Source organism: Python bivittatus, unplaced genomic scaffold, assembly GCF_059951505.1.
Source record: "Python bivittatus isolate LINGU-HERP-01145 unplaced genomic scaffold, Pbiv_v1 ctg000480_np1212, whole genome shotgun sequence".
Lineage (NCBI taxonomy): Eukaryota > Metazoa > Chordata > Lepidosauria > Squamata > Pythonidae > Python > Python bivittatus.
This window is the reverse complement of record NW_028277075.1, coordinates 47,307,681-47,321,745: the sequence shown is the minus strand read 5'-3', so window position 1 is coordinate 47,321,745 and position 14,065 is coordinate 47,307,681. Positions and strand designations below refer to the sequence as shown.

The 14,065-nt window shown below is 44.5% G+C and overlaps 1 protein-coding gene across 11 annotated transcripts in view; it reads right to left on the bottom strand.

Annotated features, from left to right (window-relative positions):
• The window catches only part of BBOX1 (gamma-butyrobetaine hydroxylase 1), a 56,638-nt gene extending 42,904 nt beyond the window's left edge, over positions 1 to 13,734 (bottom strand). For 3 of the 11 annotated variants that reach the window (XR_015797051.1, XR_015797052.1, XM_088145842.1), the window contains exons 1-5: positions 13,194 to 13,734; positions 10,657 to 10,767; positions 10,168 to 10,214; positions 7,053 to 7,515; positions 6,370 to 6,487 (exon numbers count right to left, since the gene is read on the bottom strand). Coding sequence is in view for 8 of the 11 variants with exons in the window: in XM_088145842.1 (XP_088001968.1) it covers positions 6,370 to 6,487; positions 7,053 to 7,445 (511 nt within the window). In the remaining 3 variants the exon portion in view is untranslated. The remainder of the gene's footprint in view (positions 1 to 6,369; positions 6,488 to 7,052; positions 7,516 to 10,167; positions 10,215 to 10,656; positions 10,768 to 13,193) is intronic. The other 8 variants (XR_003086176.2, XM_007441518.4, XM_025175213.2 and 5 more) reach the window with 7 other exon arrangements.
• Positions 13,735 to 14,065: the final 331 nt, after the last annotated feature.

The following is a 14,065-nucleotide window of genomic DNA, read 5'->3' as shown; positions in this document are numbered from 1 at the left end:
CTAAAAACCTCCTATGATTTTAGCCCTAAAAAACCTGTAAGATGCTGGGGGGAGGGGACGGGACAACCCATCACCCCACCATCTCCACAGGTGCGGGCCCCCCTCTGACCCCCAGGCCTTCTGGCAGAGCCAGGATTTGATCCCTTTCCTGAAGGGAGGGGGCACACTGCACCTCAGGAGGCAGGATGTTCCATAGGGCGGGCGCTGCAGCAGAAAAGGCTCTCTGCCTAGACCCCACCAATCGAAATTCCTTGACTGGTGGGGTCTGCAACCTGCCCCTTCTGCTCGACTGAGTGGGGCGGGCTGAAATGACCAGGGCGAGGCGGTTCCTCAGATAACCTGGTCCCGTGCCATGAAGGGCTTTAAAGGTAATGACCAACACCTTGAATTGGACCCGGAAACAAACTGGTAATCAATGCAGCTCACGCAACAGCAGTGTTATACGTGCCCTCCTAGGGGCATTAAGAACTGTCCGCGCCGCCGCATTCTGTACCAGCTGTAGCTTCTGGATACTCTTCAAGGGTAGCCCCATGTAGAGCGCATTACAGTAGTCCAACCTGGAGGTGACCAGGGCATGAGTGACCGTGTGGAGGCCCTCCTGATCCAGGAAGGGGCGTAACTGCCGCACAACACGAAGTCGTGCAAAGGCCCTCCTAGCCACGACTGCCACCTGCTCTTCAAGCAGGAGTCATGAGTCCAGGAGAACCCCCAGATTACGCACCGGGTCTGTCTGGGGTAGTGCAACCCCGTCAAGAACCAAAGATGACAAGCTCCTAGATCTTGAGGCTCCCCATATCCACAGCCACTCCATCTTACCAGGGTTCAGCTGAAGCCTGTTGTTCCCCATCCAGGCCCCCACAGCCTCCAGGCACCGCGAGAGGGCGGTCACAGCGTCACTTAAGGCACCTGGGATGGAGATGTATAGTTGGGTATCATCAGCATACTGATGATACCTCATCCCATGGTGCCGGATGATCTCACCCAGCGGTTTCATGTAGATATTAAATAGGAGCGGTGAAAGCACTGACCCCTGTGGCACCCCACAAAGTAGGGGCCGGGGGCTGGACCTCTCCCTATCAACACCGACTGGGTTCGGCCTTGGAGAAAGGAGCTGAACCAGCACAACATTGTGCCACCCAGCCCCAACTCCTGCAGCCGACCCAAAAGGACACCAGGGTCGATAGTATCAAAAGCCGCCGAGAGGTCAAGAAGAGCAAGGATGGATGCACTCCCCCCATCTCACTCTCGCCAGAGATCATATAAAAGTGCAACCAGTGCTGTTTCTGTCCCATAACCGGGCCTGAATCCTGACTGATAGGGGTCCAGATAATCCGTTTCTTCCAGGATCCTCTGAAGCTGCCGCGCAACCACCTTTTCTACCACCTTTCCTAAAAAGGGGAGGTGGGAGATTGGACGAAAATTGTCCAGGAGGATGGGGTCTAGTAACGGTTTCTTAAGGAGTGGGCAGACCAAAGCCTCTTTGAAAGGATGAATTAACCACCACCAGAACCCACCCTAAAGTCACCTCCTTGGTAGCTTTAACTAACCAGGAGGGACAAGGATCTAAACCACAGGTAGTCGCACTGACAGCCTCGAGGACCCTGTCCACTTCCTCAGGGGCAACAGGATCAAACCGTTCCCAGATAACTGGGCAAGAACGCTCCCTGGGCAACTCCCCTGGACCTACTCCACGCTTGGCTTCCAACTGAGAATGGATCTGAGCAATTTTATCCATCAGGTGTCCAGCAAATTCCTCTGCCAGACCCTGCAAGTAGTCCTCTGCCCCCCTTTTCCCAGGAGGGCCCGGGTGACCCTAAACAGGGCTGCAGGACGACACTCTGAGAATGCAATAAGAGTGGAGAAATGTTGACGTTTCGCTGCCCTTACCGCCACTAGGTAGGCCATAATAGCAGCTCTAACCCGTGTTCGGTCTGATTCATCCCCAGTTTTCCGCCAGCAGCGCTCTAGATGTCTCTTAGCCCTTTTCAGCTCCTCCGTGAACCACGGGGAGCGCCGGGGGTGATGGGCCAAGGGAGGACGCACAGGCGTGATCCTGTCCAAGGCCCCAGCCACCTCGTTCCAGGCTGCGGCCAGAGCCTCCGCTGGGCCATGCAGCAAGGCCTCAGGAACAGCCCCCAGCTCCCTTTGGAACCCGTGCGGGCCCATCAGTCGCCGGGGGCGGACTGTTCGAATAGGTCCCACCTCCCTGCGGAGGGGGGCAGCATAGGAGAATCCTGCCGCCACCAGGGAGCGATCTGACCATGACAGGGGGGATAATATAAAATCCCCCACCAGATCACACTGCCACTGCTCCAACAAGAAAACCATGTCTGGGGTGTGACCACTGTCCCAGGTCGGGCCATCGATGACCTGGGATAGGCCCATGGCTGCCATGGTAGCCATGAACTCCCGAGCCGCTTCCGAGGCCAACCCCAGGGATGGCAGATTAAAGTCCCCCAAGACCATAAGTCTGGGGAACTCCACTGCCAACCCCGAGATGGCCTCCAGCAGCTCAGGCAGGGAGGCTGCTATGGAGCAGGGAGGCTGGTACACTAGCAGCACACCCAACTGATCCCGTGTGCCCAACCTCAGGAACAGGGTCTCACATCCAGCAACTTGTGGAGCAGGGCCCCTGAAGGCCAATAGGGATTCCTTGATGACTACTGCCACTCCCCCTCCCCTGCCCTGGGGTCTTGGCTGGTGCCACACCCTAAACCCGGCTGGACACAGTTCCGAGAGGGCTACTCCCCCCTCTGGTGCCAGCCAGGTCTCGGTGATGCACGCCAGGTCAGCCTGCTCCTCCCCAATCAGATCGTGAATAAGGGGGGCCTTATTATTGACTGACCTGGCATTCAGCAGCAACAGTCGAAAGCCTGGGCCTCTGTAGGCCTGCTGACCAGAGTCTGGGCTTGAGCTCCAAGGGCCGGAACACGCCACTGGTATAACGCATCAGGGGCGTCTTCCCCTGAAACGGCCTGCCCTCTGGCTCCCGCCATACCGCCCCATGCCCGTCACCACCTGAATGCCCGCCCTAAACCGCCCAAGGTCCTCCTATTCATATTCCTGAACTCTGGTCCTACCTGCACCAATGACCATTACTAAGATCTCCATCCCCTGGTTTTTTTTGGGAGGGGGGTTGCATCATCATCATCAGCCAAATATGATAAAACTCAATACAAAAATGATATTAAAGCTGAGATAATAGATAGATAAAGCTGAGAAAAAACAAGGAAGCAACTCTTGAAAAAGCTTGACACCATTATCATTACCATAATGAACTAAATGATTTCTCCCTGAATATATTTATGGCTCTTCCACTCAGTAGCGTTTAAGGTGCATTATAACGAAACCATAAAATATAGCACTTTTATGGCTAAAAACATGGCAGACAGAAATATATTAGAATAAAAATGGGGAAACTTCAACCCGAATAGTTATAAAAACTGGGGGGGGAAAAGGAGAAGTATTATTGGACGGTGGTGGTTTTGCCAGCCATTTGAAGGGCAATAATGTGAGAATTAATCTAGCATTGCTAAAGAGGGAGTTGCACAACTGAAGCATGGCTATATAGAAAGCCCTGCTCCAAGTCTACAGCAATCTCATCTACTTAGAAGAGGGGTCAGCAAACTACAGCCTAAGGGTCAAATGTGGCCCACTGCCTGTTTTTGTATGGCCCATGAGCTAAGAATAGACAGGCAGGTGGACGGCAGATCACCAGGCCGGAGTCTCAGCTGAGCTCCCAGGCTGAGGAGCAGGGCTGAGGGCTGGGGATGGGTGTTTTAGGCAGTAGCAGCAGCCTATCAGTGGCTTCCTTGTTGGCAGGCTGGTGCCATCCAATGGCTGCAGTACTCTTTGACCTGCAGCTGTGGGCCAACTGTGCCCATGGAGATGGAGGAGGGACAGGATCTGCCCCTTTACAGAAAAAGTTTGCTGACCCCTGATCTAGAGGTATGTCCTTTCAAATAATATCTCTTTTTAAAGAGTGGTATCTTTACAGCTGTATATAACCTTAATACAGAATACTGCAATGAATGTTTCTCCCAGAAGTACACCATTTCATGTTCTTTCCTTTCTGTGAAGTAAGATTTTTCTCTAATAGCCTTTACTTTAGGTAGTTATCTCCCTCAAGGAAACATGCCAGGATAGTCTTTCTATCTGCAATCTACAATTTATTGAAAACACTGCCTTAAATTTGGATTATCATGAAAGATACAATATAACCATCTACATGAATCAATTAACACAGGTAGTCCCTGGATTAAGAATGCCAGGTTTACCGATGACCCATAGTTAAGAACAGAGCCTATGGTAGCAAAATTCAAGTTAAATACACAACGATTCGAGTTAAATATACAATGGTTTGAGTTAATTACACAATACTACTTATACACTATTATACAATAATATTGTTCTGGCTTACGTACAGATTCGACTTAAGGACAAACCCTGGGAATGGAACTCATTCTTAAACTGGGAACTACTTGTAATCACTCTGCCAAACATTGCAGGAGAAGATCTATGTTAGTCCATGGTGGCAAAAACTCAGGAGTATGAGAGCAATTCTTTTGATGAATAAATTTTATTAAAAGTCATAAGTAAGGTAAAGTAGGGGAAGATAGATTGGGAAGACACTCTATGGCAGATCTCATAGTGACTGTTTTGGAAAAACAGGAGTGTAACAGCATCATCAAGTAAGAAATTGCTGAACTTATGTACTGTACAACAAAAGATTTCAGACAATCTCAAAAGGCCTCAATAAACACAATGAACTTTTTAACACATTACAATGATATTTGATAAGATACTTGTAATCTGTCCCACATGTAACCTGTAACCTACATTTGGATAACCAACCCATCTTCCTCTCCTTCTCCCTCCTACTTTCCCTCCCCACCTCACCTCAATTTAAATCCTACACCAGTATAGCTACTCTATGCATCTGATGAAGTGAGCTGCAGCTCATGAAAGCTTATGTCTTTTAATTAAATTTTAATTAACTTTAATTTAAATATTAGTCGGAAAAGGTACTGCCAGATTCCTTCTGATATTTAGTCAGTCAGTGATCCTCCCTCTTCCTGATATCTTCAAGCTACTTTGTACAGTATACAAATTCACTTGTTTCTTAAAAGGCAAGTGTTAGTGCCAGTTTTAAGGAAAAGCAATATAAATGTGCACAGAAAAATAATAATGGTGTATTGCTATACCCATAGTTCTGCACTATAATAATACAGAGGTCTCAGACTCAAATCATCATGAGTGCCATTATCATCATTAGCCCAATGGCTGCAACTCTAAAGCCTTTTCATATACTGATGCAAAAATTTGTAGTGAGTCAAAAATGAAGAAAACGGAGCAGTATCACAGTATGCTATTAAACATAAATGTATTAAATAAAAAAAACCTGGTAAATTAGAACTATTTGAGAAACAGAGCCATTGCACTTTAACCACCTAGCTAAGCAATGCTTTTCCTTACCAGAAAAATCAATATTTGGTTTTATTAACTCAGTTGATATATATATATAAAGATGATATCTAGGATGATATAATCTAGGAATCCTATGCCACTAAGAAGTACCAAAATACTGTTTTTCTTCTTCTCTTTCCTGGCTGAGCAGAAAGATTTTTTGTTCTTTTGGCTTTCTTCTCATTCTCTTCTCTCTCCTTATAATTATAATCTTTTCTGACCTAGCAGAACCCTTCCTTCCTTTGCTTAAAAGGGAAATCTTGCTTACCTGCTGCCTTTCCCAACCTCATGTGGCAGAGAGACCCTTACAGTGTGGCAGTGAGATTCTCCTCCCCAGGTGCCTGCTCCTTCCCTCCCAGCCTCCTGGCCTGTCTTCCTCAGCCAAGCTCATTTATCATGGCCTCTTCTTACAGCTGCCTCAGAAGCAGTGCCTGCCTCGGTAAGAGATTTTCAGAGGGCAGCACCGCCTGGCCTGATAGGCTTTGAGGTGCCAATTACATGGCCCAGTGGATCTGGTCCTGCTGTTACCAAGAGAGCTGCTGAATTAAACCTGGGAGAGTCGTATGGCTGCTCCTTCCCTGGAACACCCATCATGATCTAAACTAGTGTTCCTCAGCCTTAGCAACTTCAAGATGTCTGGACTTCAACTCCCAGCATGCTGGCTGGGAATTCTGGGAGTTGAAGTCCTGACATCTTGAAGTTGCTAAGGCTGAGAAACACTGGTCTAGACTGTGCATCTATGCAGTGTTTGGCATCCTGGCCTTCCTAGATAGGATCCCCAGTGCCTACAAAGTATTGCTGTAGGTCATGGAAAATGACTTGGAGAGCTGCACGTGGCTTACAGGCCATGAATTGGAAACTCTTGCCTTAATAATTGATCGCTACAATGACATGGACTCTTACCTGATAAAAATAATTCTTCTTGTGTTCTTGCTCTAGCTTGGTCAGAAAAACATCTTTTCTTCAACCATTCAGCTTCAAATTCACTGGTGTGGTCATCTGGCCATACAATATTTATCTTCTTCCATGAAATAGAAACAAACATTGAAAGACATGCATTTGCATTGCACGTAGCACAATTTGAATGCACTTTATTCAAAATTGTTTCATAGAGTTCACTTGGCCTTGCAAACAACGCAAGGCCAAGTGAATTCCATGCAAGTGAACTTCTTGTATCCTTGCAAAGAGTGAAATTTAACAGATACAACAGCAAAGTTCTTCACTTAGGAAACAAAAATGAAGCATATAGTTACAGGATGAGAGATAACTGGCTTGATAAAAAATAGTTGTTAAAAAAAAATCTTGGAATAGCAGTAGACTCCAGAAAATATAAGCCAGTAGAACGATGTGGTTGCAGAAAGGCAGATTTTAGGATACATCAACAGAAGTCTAAATTCAAAATCATGGGAAGTGTTCAATTTTATTTTGCTTTGGCCAAAACACCTTGAGTCATGTGTCCAGTTCGGGGTACCACCCTTTAAGGCAATGAGGATGATCAGTAGACTAGAAATTAAATCTGGTGAAGAGAGAATGAAGAAGCTGGATATAAAAACTATGGTTTTATTAGAATCACATACACTCTTTACCTTTTTCTGTTCTGTCAAAGTGACATCCTTCACCTTGATATTGATATCTAGATTTTCCAGAAGCAGTTTGCGTGCTTTAGCAGAGTGTAAGAAACAGTCTGGGCACTGGCAATTGTCCCGTAGCCACACTGAAGGGTAAAGGCTCTCACTTCCATCTTCCCAATGAACACAAATATACTGTTTTTTCTCCAGAGTTTCTACTTTCTGGATAGCTGTGCTGATACTGAAGGTCTGAACTGCCTGTGCTACTCTAGCTGAACCTAGCCAAGGCTTCCTGCTCAATGAGAAATACTTTTGATAACTAGGCTTGCCCTTTGGCGTTTGCAGCAGAAAACGAGAACAGTCTTCATAAAGTTTTGTTCTTAACAAGTTCCTAGCAATAAACATCCACATCTTTACTTTCACTTATTTGATCTTCCCTTCATCAATGCCTTGCCCTTATGAAAGTTGTCTTCCATCAGTTCTGTAAGGGAAAAAATTTTTTTGAATGGTTAGAAGGAAAAATATTCTACCTGAAGGAGTGTTTCTTTCTGCTTTCAGTCAATCCCTACCCACATGCCCATCTAAAGTCTTTCTGTCTGTATTTCTGAGTGTTAATTGTGTCCTGTTAAAGGGAAGAATTTTTTTGAATACTGAGTACAAAAGTATTTGCCCCTAAATAAATTTTTAGGTATTTTTATTAATTTATATTTATTTTAGAGAGGACTTGAATGCCCGATGGATAGAAAAGCAGAATATAAATTCAAATGATAAAAAAATAAATAAAATAACACAGTTTTGGAAGCAAGGCATCAAGCAGCTGTAACAAAATTAAGTGCTTTTAAATACATTTGGTAAAGCTGTTGATTCTTTTCCTTGTCACTTCCCTATATAGGTTAACCATTACATAAACTGTTTTGCTTGGTAAACTTGAATTCTCTCTCTTCCCCATCCATACTCTCATGTAGCTGTGAAAGCTGCATTGGCATCTTAGTAAACAAAGCTTTTCTGAGAATTTGAAATGAATGGCACCACAGACCACTGAATAGCTTCCTTAACTTCATTTCCTCCAAATATGAATGATTTCCATAATCCCTACTTTTTGGATGGAATTACATTCCCTCCCCCACAAAACCACAATTGAGCAAAAGTCTCTGAATTTATACACAGAAGAGTTCTATTTTGAAGAAAAGCAATACTAATTTATGACAAATTATCCATGTACTCATGGTGGGGGAAACTCAATAAATTACTGTGGCAGAATTTATGATAGAAAATGAAGATATGTGGAAAGACTAGCACAAAATAGTTTCTTTGTAATAACATATATTACAGACAAGAGATCATACAACTGGAAAATATTTAATCATTACACTCTCAATTTTCTGTACGTGCATGCAAAAAGGCAACTCTTACATCTTTCTACACTTATAAATGCACCCTTTCTTACCAAACACAGGCAAGTAAAAACATGCAGACAATTGGACTCACACCTCCACAATGGCCTGACATTCAAAAGATGCTGAAGGAAATGGCATTGTGTAATTAAGTGAAATAACCTGATAATCTACAGGTAGTTCTCAACTTATGATGACAATTGGGAACAGAATTTCCATTGTTAAGTGATGTGGTCGTAAAGCACAACCACATTGCTTAGTGACAGCAATCCTGGCAGTCCTAGTTGCCATTGTTAACTAAAACCCATGGTCATTAGGTGAGGCAACTTTCTGCTGGCTTCCCACAACCAAAGTCAGTGGTGAAGCCGGCAAGAAACTGTAGGTCCCACGCTGGCAGCAGGTAAGTGGTTGCTGCTCGGTGGGGGGAAGGAGTGAGGGGGTGCACAGGGGAGGGTCAGGGAGGGGCTGAGAGAGTGTGAGGGGGTGTGTGAGAAGTGCTGTGTGGGTTGGGGAGGGTGTGTGGGGGTGTGCAGAATGCATGAGAGGTGCTGCATGAGTCAGGGAGGGTATGTGGGTGTGCACGAGAGGTGCAGCGCAGGTCGGAGAGGGTGTGTGGGGCTACAGTGCGGGTTGGGAAGGGTGCACAGGGGTGCGCCAGAAGTTGGGGAGGGTGCACGGGGTTGTGCGAGTGGCTGGCGTGGCACGAGTACAGAGGGGCTGGGGGAGGGTGCATGGGTGGGGGAAATGACCGCAGCGACTTGCAATCTTCTCTGCTGGCTTCCCCTTTGACTTTCTCTGGAAGCTGGCAGGGAAGGTTGCAAATGGAGATCACGTGATTGCGGGGCACTTGGCAACTGGTCATAAGTGTGAATGGGTTGCCAAGCACCCAGTTCGCAATCACTTGACTGTAGGAATGCTGGGACAGCCACAACTTCAAGGACTGGTCATAAGTCTCCTTTTTTGGCACCATCATAACTTTGAACAGTCACTGAACAAATGGTCATAAGTCGAGGATTATCTGTACTACATAAGTTATCTCCTTATTGCTCATATTGAATATTTTCACTGTTGCTGATGCTAATGGCTGGGTGTCAGAGAACATGGGGAGGGGGGCAATTACACTTCTTTTCAGTGCTATTTACAACAGGGAGAGACCCAACTGAAACCAGAGCAAGGCAGCACATGGAACAGGTAATACAAGTTTAACTGTAGCTAAATACACTGTTGTACACTTATGGGACTCCCCCAATGAAAGTAATACAGTACATTAAATTTTATGTGGCATGTGCATGTATGGGCATATATGAATGTAGCATTAAAATGAGGCAGGAAAAGCTGCTTTCACATCTCTTGCCCATCCACTGTTGTGATAATTGAGTGGCAATGGTGCAAACTTCAAAAATGGTCAGGCCAAGAGTTTTCTAGATGGCTTGCAAATCTGTCCTGCTGTTACCTATTCAATTATTAACAGAGGGAGAACATAGATTTACAATACTAGTCTATTTTCTTTGGAAAGAAGTCACAGAAGCTCACAGTTCCTATTTATTTCAGTTCCCTGGATCATCCAGCAGCTTTTTTTAAGGTAGTAAGAATTATGAGAGAAACATATAATTCCTATTCACCTCATAATTACATAGCCTATCAGATCTGTTGACTGTAACTGGTATAACTGGCTACATATATGTAACTGGTATTTAAAGTTTGCTATATTTCAAGAATCAGGTAAAGGTAAAACATACTTTGAGTTAAGTTCAGCTCCTGATGACTTCATAGTTTTCTTGGCAACCTTAAAGAAATTGATAAAGTATTTTAAATTATGTCTGGTAGGTGCCTGTTGGTGTTTTGGAGGGGTAGGAGAGGGGTATATAGCTTTGAAAAAAAATACCTTGCAAATCCCAGCAATGAAATTGCTGTTTGGATAAAAGTGCGCAAGGCAGAAGATGTACATAACATAGATCAGGATCACTGTCTGAATCCTGAACAACCTTCTTACCAACAACATATGGCCTTACACATGCTTATGGCCTATGTAGTTCTCTCTCCCCACCAACCCACACTTTAATTTTATTTATCCTGCTCAATTTTTAGACACTTTGAATTCTGTCATCAAGACTTTGGTTACCCATTATGTTAGTTTTGAACTTCTCAAGATACAGCTTTCGCCCCCCTCCCTAAATCACATTGCTTTTGATACCCAATCCCTTACTCTATTCAACAGAATTACTTACTATGCTCCACTTCTTTTCAGTCAAATGGCCTGTTGCTACTATTTTCTAGGCTTCTCTGTGTATTTATTTCAGGTTAAGATGTTCATGGATGCCTTTAAATGTTTCCCTACTCTGAAGAAGAGAAATACAGAAATTATGCTTAATTGTTGTGTTGATGATACACTATCGAAACATCCATTTGAAGAGGGGAAGATGCTGTTCTTTCTGAGCCTCCTTCTTCACATACACACCGGGTTCCTCTGCTCCCCCCCCCCCGCATCTTTATTTAGAGCTGTAGAAGTTTCAAAGTTCTGGGCTATGATTTGAAATTTGGTGATCAAACTCTTTAAAGAAGCAGGATACAAAACTGGATGACTGAATGGTGGAAAATGGTCCCCTTGGCACCAGCTTTCATTAATCCTGTGCTATCTGTCCTTCGAGTACCAACAGATGCCAGCTACCACTGCTGAGGATGCAGGGAAGTCAGCTTGAAATATGGATTCTTTCTCCCAAAGCAAATTCAGGTCTTGAACACAGAATTCAATATTCAAAATTCTGCTGGCTAAATTAAGCCAAATTTAAAGTTTCTTTTTCTATAGCAAAATTTGCTTTGGACAGCTTCTTAAAGAAATCTTGCTGGGATTGGTTTAACAAACTTTATTTATAATGAAACATTTTTATGTTACTAGTCTTGTACATTATGAGTTCTCTGAATAAAACTGAATATTAATTGGGTTTCTTATTAGAGGAAGATTAATGATAGACCAAATATCTTATTCAAAAGGAATTAACAGTGTTTAGTGCCACCAACTGGACATAAAATATGTATATGTTTGAGTGTTTAATGGCAATCAAAAATAAAATAGTTGAGTTATTCAGCCATTTGAACTGCCCACGTTTTTACTGGTTTCTAGGCAGTGATCCTTAATACAAACTGATAAAAGCATTTGCTCACAGACTTCTACATCACACAGTCTGTAAGTTATTCATATCCCCTGGATCTAGCCTGGCCTTTTGAGGAATGAGCGGCCATGCCTGCTTTTCAGGGCTGCTGGGACCTTACTTTCTCCCAAAGAAGTGTTGACTATAGTCTGGATCCAGCTCCCAGTCCTCTCCCTAGCAGGTTTCACAAGCCAAGTGAGGCAGGTGGCTAATTCACAGGTGGCAGAACTGAAATCAGAGAACTCTATCCACTTTCTTGAGATTCACAGGCTCAAAACCCCCCCAGGTCACAAGATGTCACCTATGTCATGTCAATAGATTCCATCCATCCATAAATCTGTGCTATCAATTTCCAAGTATTTATGGTTGATAATTTCGTTTAAATGATCAGTGTTCAATAATATATCAAGTTAATTTCTTGCAGTGTTAAATGAAACTTCTGGTTCAGTCATCTGCAGCAGGCCAAGTGAATTTATTAGAACTCACATGGTGGAAAAAGACTGTAGTTCATCCTCCAAGTTTGTAATCCCTTCATATTAAAATATTACATATCCCATAAATGTTACTCTGAGATACATACATTTACAAAAATGGAGATAACTCTGGTGGTGTGTTTGTGTATGCGTGTGTGTGTGTGTGTGTGTGTGTGTATATATATATATATATATATATATATATATATATATGTTGTGTCATAGGAAATGTGTTTCTAATTCTGTCTGATTATACCAAAGTTTCATTCAGTGTACAGTGCCAAATCATTTCTTTGAAATATACTACTACTGGTTTTAAGTGGTGGCTTGTTTCTGGCACAGCAGTGGGCCTTCAGCCATCTGCTTTTCCCCCACTATCACTGTGAAGGCCATCAGGAGCAGAAATTAATCAACTGCCACCAGTGAGTGACTTCAGAAACCTGAATTTAACTGCAAAATTTGAAGGGGCACTGAATGTTCAAACTTAGTTGGAGACTACACTTTCTGATCTTGTTGTGATGGGTCTTCAAGTAGGCATCCTCCATACTCATTGCATGGCCGCATATTCATGTGGGGGATTGTACCATTTTTCCATGTGGATGTTTATGGATTGAAATAAAATCAATTGCGTTCACACAGCTGTTAGATAAATTTCTGTTTTACATTAATTTTTGCTTTGGATGCAGAGTTACTGTTAGCCTCTCTACTAACTTTTGCTCCCCCTCCCGCCACCCTTACCCTAGTAAGGATTGCAAACTATACCTAGATTTGTCTTACATATTTACATGTTTACTTAGACTAATTGAATAAACTACACAGGTACTAAGGAAGGGAAGGGAAGGGAAGGGAGGAGGGAAGGAAGGGAGGAAGGAAGGAAGGAAGGAAGGAAGGAAGGAAGGAAGGAAGGAAGGAAGGAAGGGAGATTGATTCAGAAGTGCTTGGATGTGCAGGAATATAAACTAGGGAGCCAAGAATTAGCTGCAGTTGCCCATCTAAAGCAAAAATAAAGGGAAAGACATGTTTTCTAATTAACTGTTTACCCAAGAAAAAGTGATACCTGACATTCAATACTGGCTCTCTCACATTTCATTCCTCTAAGAGTATAGTTAGATAGTCTATATATGGAAAAGCGATTAGCCATACCAACAGCAAAAAGCATAAGGTCTGTCCAGCCCAGGCTCACATTTCAGGGGTCCTCTTCAAAAATCGTCCTATTTTCTCAGCAACCTTTACACGGTCGGTGCCCTGTTCCAGGGTTTCAAGTAGCACCAAATTGCAGACGAAATCCTACCTTACAAGGGATGATGACTCACAGGGTTCTTTACGCCCATCTATTTCCAGCCTTATACAGTGGGCAAAGGACCCGCTTCTGCTCCTAACCAGGACGAAAAGGAGGTCACTCTCGGTCCTAACTGGCCAAAGTGGGAAGACCACAAACGTTTCTACAGGCTGCGGAGCTGCCGCGCGGCTTCTTATACGCGCGGCATTAGAAACGGGAGAATCGGTGAAGGGCCGTGGCCAGCTCCTGCTTTGACAGGGCAAAGGGAAACTGGGCAAGCGGGTGCAGCCAGCAAGGACTGGCAGCAGGGATAAAGGTCGACGCTCAGGCTTGGCCGCCAGTAAAACAGCGGTAGCCGGTCTGAAGGGCGCTAAAAGGAAGAGGGAATAGCGCGCACGCTCAAACTCAGCCTCCGGGGGACAGCGTAAGCCTACACACGCATTGCACCCTGGGAGATGGAGTAAGGTTGTCGGCCTTTTGGCACCGCTACCTTTACCAGTTATTTATAATTAGAGGTGCGGAGCGGAGCCAGAAAGGCCTCCCATCAATGTCAATGGAGCGAATGTGACAAGAGAGGCAGAACGCTGCGTCCCCAGGGCTCGTATCCGGGCCCCCAGCGCCTCTCTCTCGAGTCGGGGATGTTCGGTTGGTTGCTAAGGAGGAAATTCCGACCCAGTGGAGCGAGTGAGAGCTGTTTCTGGGCCTGCCAGCAATAGGCCTTGTAGTAGGAGCAACA